This window comes from Salpingoeca rosetta (genome assembly GCF_000188695.1).
Source record: "Salpingoeca rosetta unplaced genomic scaffold supercont1.38, whole genome shotgun sequence".
In the NCBI taxonomy this organism is placed as follows: domain Eukaryota; class Choanoflagellata; order Craspedida; family Salpingoecidae; genus Salpingoeca; species Salpingoeca rosetta.
Genome location: NW_004754896.1, coordinates 72116 through 79615, shown reverse-complemented (window position 1 = coordinate 79615; position 7500 = coordinate 72116). Strand labels below are relative to the sequence as shown.

The following is a 7500-nucleotide window of genomic DNA, read 5'->3' as shown; positions in this document are numbered from 1 at the left end:
TTTGTGTGTGTGTGTGTGTGCTTGTGTGTGCTTGTGTGTGCTTGTGTGTGTGTGTGCGTGTGTGTGTGCGTGTGTGTGCGTGTGTGCGTGTGTGTGCGTGTGTGTGTGCGTGTGTGTGTGTGTGTTGTGAGATGGAAAGATGGAAAGATGACCGAGAGGACAACTACGTTCACAACTGCCTCACATCGCCATCCTCACCACCATCACGATCCTTATCATCATCATCACCGCCATCAGCTGTTTGGGCCGGAAGGCAAGGGCAAGTGCGACATTGACAAGTTCCAAAAGTTCTTTGAGGAGTGAGTGACACGTTCAATGTGCGCAATGCCGACGATGATGATGATGATGATGATGATGATGATGATGATGATGATGTCGATGTAGTTGTGGCTGTTGCACACACATACGATAATCGTTGCTCACACCACCGCCATCGCACGTTCCATCACTACCTCATGACGACGACGACAACCACCACCATGATCACTGTGCTCGTTGTCATCATCAGGGTGCAGCGGGATGTGCTGCACATCGACTTCATCCGGCACAAGTCCGACCCGTCGTCGCCAACCATGTCCGAGGTGCGGTGGTGGTGATGGTGACGATGGTGGTGATGATGGCGAGGATGATGATGATGATGATGATGATGATGATGATGATGATGATGATGATGATGATGATGATGACGTGCTTACCATCAACACCACCATCAATCCATCACCCTGCTCCGCCATCGTCTGTGACAGCTTGATCTTGCTCGGATGCTGCTCAAGTACACGCGGCTGAAGCAGCGCGACTACGCCCAGTACCTCAACCGCGTCAAGCAGGCCAACAACCCATCACAGGTGCCGTCGTGTATTCTTGCTTGTGTGTTTGCAGGGGATGTGGTTGGAAGGGTGTTGCTGGTGCGTTTATGGCTGTTGTTGGTTGCGGCTGTTGTTCGTGGAGTGACGCATGCACATGCAAGCATCGGTGAATGCACGCTTGAACATCCACATATGTGTTGTTGCACGCGCTTGCTGTTTTACCGCTCACTGTTCCTCCCCCCCCACCACCAATCCCGCCACCAATCCCGCCACCATCCCATCACCGGCATCAGATCACGTGGGAGGATGTGTGCGGGCTGTTCTCGTGTCTGCGGGCAATCGACGACTTGGCGATGGCGCTGAGCTTCTTCTCCGCATCAGGCACCGGCATCACCCAGGGTGGGTCGTGGTTGGTGATTGATGGGACTGATGATTGATGTGACTGATGATTGATGGGATGGGTGGTTGGTGGGATGAGTGGTTGTGTTGTTGTGGTGGCCTGAACTCTGTACGTGTTCATGTGTCCGTGTCTGTGCATGTGTATGTTTATGTGTGCGTTTGCGTTAACGTGCCCCTCACCCCTCACCACCCCATTTCCTCTCATCAGCCCTCACCGCCCTCACCGTCACGACTCCATCACATCACACCAATCCCATCACCACCACCACCATCCCCCCCCCTCTCTCCATCACGACACCACTGCATCAGATGAGTTCCGGCGTGCGTGCCGCGCCGCCTCTGGTGTTGAGCTCTCGGATCACGTCATCAACTTTGTCTTCCACATGTTCGACAAGGACGGTCAGTGGTGAATGGTGGTGAAGGTGGTGTTGGTGGTTGATGACGATGATATCTTTGTTGTATTGCCGCTTCCTCTGTCGTATCTCGTACAGCCGGTCCTGACTCGACTCGCCACCACTATCCACCACACATCACCACCACCACCATCACCACCATCACCACCACCACCATCAGCGGACGGCATGTTGGCGGAATCGGAATTCCTGACGGTCATGCGCGACGCACACGCGCGCGGTCTCAACAAGGTAGGATGCGATGGGATGTGGTGGTGTGCGATGGATAATGGTGGCAGTCGTGTGGAGTGATCGTTGTGGTGCTGTTGCCATGTTGTTGAAAGCGTGCAGGCCTTGATTGTTCACATGCACACACGCGCGCGCAATAGAAACACACAAACACATACGCAAACGCGTTTTAGAATGCACAAGTACTCAACGCACATCACTCACATCGACACACACAGGAGAAGGATCTGCCTCTTGGTCGCGGGTGGAATGCGCTCGTGAAGTGCATCAAGATCCAGATGACACGACAGGAGGAGTGATGCTCATACGATGGTGACGATGTGGTCACACGTGCAGACTTGTGTGTGTGTGTGTGTGTGTGTGTGTGTGTGTGTGTGTGTGTGTGTGTGTGTGTGTGTGTGTGTGTGTGTGCGTGTGCGTGTGTGTGATGCACAACCCGCCACCAGTCCACCTTCGACGTGTTTGCTTTTATCGTGGTCTGTCGTTCTGTGCCTGTTCCGCCCTTCCAACACCAAACTGGTTACGTCCCAATCTCGTCAAATGTGTGTGTGTGTGTGTGTGTGTGTGTGTGTGTGTGTGTGTGTGTGTGTGTGTGAGTGTGTGTTTGCATCTGTGGTTTTCGTGTGTTGGATGTGCCACGTGCTGTGAGTTTGGCTGCCATTCCTGTGTTGGAGTGACACGTGAGTACAAAATCCAGTTTTGTGTCATAGGTTGCCCAAGTAGCCTTTCTTTGAAACGATGAGCGAGTGACAAAGTGCATGCCACACATCATTGTACATACAGCGCCTTTCGCACGCACACATATACACACATACACATATACACACACAAGCACACACACACAACATACACACACAAACACACACTGACGCACACACACATTCACGCATACACATGCTGTCGCTACAAGATGTCGTCGGCTGGCATGCCGGGTGCGCCAATGACACACACGCTCTTATCGTACGCTTCGGCAAACGCAATGACAGACCCCACATCGTTCACCGCCAGTTGTGCAATGGGCGCATAAGCGAGTCGGTGTTTGCTTGACGGCGCCAAACGCATTTTGCTGCGACACGTGCCATCGTGGTCGCCAATGTCGAACACATCCACACTTCCTTCATCGCGTGCACGCAGGAACCGCTATGGAGAAGGGGGAAGGAAGGAAAAGAGAGAGGTGGGGGGGGGGGGAGAAGCAGAGCGTGACGGTACATGAGAGGTTTGACCATGTGCACATGTGTAGACACACATGCACACCACACACAAGGTACACAAGATACACACACAACTACACACACACAACTACACACACACACACACACACACACACACACACTCTCTCTCTCTCTCTCTCTCGCTCTCTCTCTCTCTCTCTTCATAACACTGACTGCACCTGCTGGCGCCAGAGCCAGGCGGGTCCGCTGTCGTGCGGTGAAGGCGACGATGAGCGGTGGCGGAATGCACGGACTGTTTTACCTGATGTCGACTCAAAGAGTAACGTTAAAGGGGCGGGGGCAGAGGGGGGTGAATGAGGAAGCGATAGTGAACAGAACAATGTTGGGGCATATCAGCCATCACGAGAGACACACAAGCGACACGCACACACATACACATACACACACACACACACACACACACACACACACACACATACACACACACACACACACACGTGTGTTAACGTTCACACACGGACCTGTGAATGGATTAACTTCGAAGACACTGCCTGCTGTGATGTAGATGCTTTTGTTGTGCGCGGTGAGGTGTGTACACGCCTTTGTCACATGGTTAAGCGCATACTCCGCCACCACGGGTGATGCTGACGACGACGATGATGGTAGTGGTGACGCTAGTGTGCAGTTACCAATGTCACCCACCGTCGACGCGCTCGGTGACGACGATGGTGACGATGATGATGATGATGATGATGGTAATGATGTCAGCTTTGGTCGCTTTCGTCTCATGCTGCCACCTCTAGAAAACACCTGCTGTGACGATGCAGATCCTGTGGTTGTTGCTACTCTTGCAACGGTTCCTGACCCTGTTGCTGTAAACGGTCGTCGTTGCCTTGTTGCTGGTGCACATCGCCTGATATCAAAGAGGAGGAGGGAGGTGGTGCCGCCGTGCTCGGTGACGGCAGCGACAATGTCATCATCGACGCTGCACGTGCGCTTCATGTGTCTGCCATCGGCATCGGCAATGGTGACAGCGGCGCTGCGGCATTGTGTGCGCAGGTCCCATATCCTCACGCCGTCCTCGTGTGCGGTGATGAGACGCGAGCGACCAGCCGGCTGGACGTCGTGGCAGACGCATGGGAGGTTGCGCATGCAGGACCAGGAACGAATAATGCACCGCGGCACCGTCACGTCGAACATCTTGATGCCCGTGGCACCCCACGCACAGCTCAAGGTGGCGCCGCCCTGGCCTTGCACACTGCACACGGCTCGAAGCTGGCAGCGCAGGCTCGCTGCCATGTGTTTGTCTGCGCTCAGCTTGAGTCTTGGCACCACGGCATCGGAAAGCTGGTGGGCATGCTCCAGCACATTCCACATGTACACATCCCCACACGAATACCCTGCAACCACCGTGAAGTCTAGGGAAGTGGTGTGTGTGTGTGTGTGTGTGTGTGTGTGTGTGTGTGTGTGTGTGTGTGTGTGTTGTGTGTGTTTGTGAGGGTGAGTGAGGGTGAGTGAGGGTGAGTGAGGGTGAGTGAGGGTGAGTGAGGGTGGGTGAGGGTGAGTGAGGGTGAGTGAGAGTATGCGATGCATGAGTTCAAGTGCGAGCGGTGATTGTGTCAAAATTGAACGTGTTTGCCACAAACACACACACACACATACACACACGCACACAAATACATACACACGCACGCACACAAATACATACACGCGCACACGCGCGCACGCACAAGCACACATGGCATCGAAGCTTTTGCTCGTTTTCACTGACCTTGCACGATGAGAGATTGCACCTTGAAGAAGCCTTGGGGGTTATCGCGCTCGTAGACAATCTTGCCGCCGTCCTCCAACAGTGATGTGAGCAAGGATGCATGGAACGCACGCCTGTGTGTCCGCGTCGGCTGTCTGATCCGTCTCTGCCACCACCACGACGCCAGCCGCTGCCGCTGCCGCTCGTGTGCCTCCTCTATGTCGCTCATCGCGGTTGTGGTTGTCCTGCCTCTGCTCATACCCAAGACTGAATTAAGTCTTTATACTTAGTTGGCAATTAGCCTTTTACCATCCACAGCAATCCACGACAGGCGACAGGCGGAGATGAGCAGCCACAAGGACAAGAGGAAGCAGGCGAAGATGGGAAAGAAGAATGGCAGCGGCGATGGTGGTGCAGTCATGGTGGAGGAACTGAGGAAGCACCGCCCCAAGCTGGTGGCCTTTGACTTGGACGCCTGCAGCTGGGAGACGGAAATGTACCTGGTATGTGTGTGTGTGTGTGGGGGGGGGGGTAATTGTGATGTGTTGCGATGTGTTGTGTTGTGTTGTGTTGTGTTGTGTTGTGGTGTGGTGTGTTGTGTTGTGTTGTGTTGTGGTGTGGTGTGTTGTGGTGTGGTGTGGTGTGTTTTGTTGTGTTGTGGTGTGTTGTGTGTGCGTGTATGGTCACATTATATACATATGCATGCACACACACACACACTCTCTCTCTCACTCTCACTTGCAAACACACACGCACTCACACACATACACACACACACACATACACTTGTTGGCTTCCTGTGTCTCAGTTGGACGGCCCGCCGTTCAGAGTGAACAAGCACGGCCATGTGCAGGACAGAAGCGGGTCTGTCGTGCGGCTGTTTGACGACACACACGATGTCCTGCACGAACTGTCCCACGCGGAGGAATGGCAGCAAACACAGGTGGCGTTCGTGTCTCGCACATCATATCCAGAGTACGCCTTTGAGTGCATGTCTCTCATCAAGATTGGCGACTCCGAAAAGTCCATGCACGAGGTATGCGTGATTGCGTGTGTGTGCGTGGGTGTGTGTGGGGGGGGGGTGTTTGTGTGCTTGTGTGTGCTTGTGTATGTGTGTGTGTGTGTGTGTGTGTATGCCTGTGTGTGCTTGTGTATGTGTGTGTGTGTGTGTGTGTGTGTGTGTGTGTGTGTGTGTGTGTGTGTGTGTGTGTGTGTGTGTGTGTGTGTGTGTGTGTGTGTGTGTGTTCGGTCTTATTCTACTGTCAAGGATGGCAATGGCACCGCCTTGTTCACTCACTCACGCACTCACCTACACTCACACTCACATACACACACTCACATACACTCACATACACTCACACGCTCACATACATTCACATGCACTCACATACACTCACATACACTTGCACCTGTGCTTGCAAGGTTGCGCACCACCATGAAATCTATCCCGGGTGCAAGGTGTCGCATTTCCAGAAGATCCACAAGCGCACGGGCATCCCATACGAGGACATGGTGTTCTTCGACAACGAGTACCGCAACATCCGCGATGTGCAGCGGCTGGGCGTTGTGTGCGTGTACACGCCCGATGGGTTCAGACGAAGGCACTTTGAGGAAGCTCTTGTGCAGATGAATGCTTCCAAGTAGCAAGCGGCACGCGTGGGCATTGTCTGCTTGGTGTTGTGTGTTGCTGGGATTTGCTTAGGCTCTTTGCTTGGTGTTCTGTTCTGTGTGTGTGTATGTGTGTGCGTGTGTGTGTCTGTGTGCGTGTGTGTATTATATGTGTGCGTGTGCGCGTGTCTGTGTGTCGGCACCTGTGCTTCTTCCCTTCATCTCTTGCGCTTCCAAAACGTAAACGCCATTTCATGGATTGACATGAAGACTTTCAAGGATCAACTCCTTATCAACAAACCACAGGATGCGGAACTGCACACCACAACCAAGCCCCAGATCGGCATCGCCACGACCGCCCTGGTCACCTTCCATGCACCAGCATGCCACCTTCAAACCATGCTTGATGTGACGCGCATTGCGCGCACCACCGACGACAGCCATGGCCCAGCGTGGTAACGACGCCATCCCCGTGCGTGCCGTGGTCAAGGAGCCACCACGCTTCCGCTTTCGCCGACTGGTGGGGCGATGTGTGTGTTTGTGTATCTGTGCGTGTGTATGTGTATGTGTGTGTGTATCTGTGTGCATGTGCGTGTATGTGCGAGAGAGAGAGAGTGTGTGTGCGAGTGTGTGTGTGTGCGAGTGTGTATGTGTGTGCATGTGTGTGTGTGTGTGTGTGTGAGTGTGTGTGTGTGTATGTGCGAGTGTGTATGTCTGTGTATGTGCATGTGTGTGTGAAGATACGTGGAGATGCATATTCATATGTGCACGTGCTGCCCCCATCGGTCCACTGCCGCTCACGAGTGCCGTCATCTGCGGTGCAGGTGCGAATGGTGTTGCTGGACCTGCGCTTCGAACAAGCACAGCTGCATCACAATGCACGCAGCATGCAGACAAAGACACGCTACCTCGCCACCTTCGATCTTACGCGTGAGTTGAGAATGTGTGTGTGTGCGTGTGTGTCTGTCTGTGCGTCTGTTTGTGTGTCTGTGTGTGTGTGTGTGTGTGTGTGTGGGTGTGTGTGTGCGTGTGTGTGTGCGTGTGTGTGTGCGTGTGTGTGTGTCGTGTGTGTGTGTGTGTGTGTCACACTCCACCAGCCCCGCCGCTATACGTCAACCCCTTTT

The 7500-nt window shown here is 53.8% G+C and overlaps 3 protein-coding genes across 3 annotated transcripts in view; 2 read left to right on the top strand and 1 right to left on the bottom strand.

Annotated features, from left to right (window-relative positions):
• The window catches only part of PTSG_10533 (uncharacterized protein), a gene marked incomplete at its 3' end in the record, with an annotated part of 4558 nt that extends 2413 nt beyond the window's left edge, over positions 1-2145 (top strand). The window contains exons 8-14 of the mRNA XM_004988010.1: positions 238-299; positions 509-581; positions 747-845; positions 1100-1205; positions 1515-1604; positions 1779-1849; positions 2065-2145. Coding sequence (XP_004988067.1) covers positions 238-299; positions 509-581; positions 747-845; positions 1100-1205; positions 1515-1604; positions 1779-1849; positions 2065-2145 — 582 coding nt within the window. The remainder of the gene's footprint in view (positions 1-237; positions 300-508; positions 582-746; positions 846-1099; positions 1206-1514; positions 1605-1778; positions 1850-2064) is intronic.
• Positions 2146-2720: 575 nt separating this feature from the next.
• On the bottom strand, positions 2721-4997 carry PTSG_10532 (uncharacterized protein; the record flags this gene model as incomplete). The annotated part of the gene is made up of 4 exons (XM_004988009.1): positions 2721-2986; positions 3237-3319; positions 3540-4436; positions 4790-4997. 4 exons carry the CDS (start codon positions 4995-4997, stop codon positions 2750-2752), a joined length of 1425 nt encoding a protein of 474 aa, XP_004988066.1. The 3' UTR covers positions 2721-2749.
• Positions 4998-5078: 81 nt separating this feature from the next.
• Positions 5079-6634, top strand: PTSG_10531 (uncharacterized protein). The gene is made up of 3 exons (XM_004988008.1): positions 5079-5271; positions 5577-5804; positions 6191-6634. Exons 1-3 carry the CDS (start codon positions 5113-5115, stop codon positions 6410-6412), a joined length of 609 nt encoding a protein of 202 aa, XP_004988065.1. The 5' UTR covers positions 5079-5112; the 3' UTR covers positions 6413-6634.
• The last annotated feature ends 866 nt before the right edge of the window (positions 6635-7500 follow it).

What these genes read in the sequence shown, in the direction of transcription:
- PTSG_10531 (XM_004988008.1), top strand. Translation starts at nt 5,113, where the DNA reads ATGAGCAGCCACAAGGACAAGAGGAAGCAGGCGAAGATGGGAAAGAAG. An exon ending in GGGAGACGGAAATGTACCTG is followed by an intron (nt 5,272 to 5,576) that starts GTATGTGTGTGT and finishes CCTGTGTCTCAG; the next exon opens with TTGGACGGCCCGCCGTTCAG. An exon ending in CCGAAAAGTCCATGCACGAG is followed by an intron (nt 5,805 to 6,190) that starts GTATGCGTGATT and finishes TGTGCTTGCAAG; the next exon opens with GTTGCGCACCACCATGAAAT.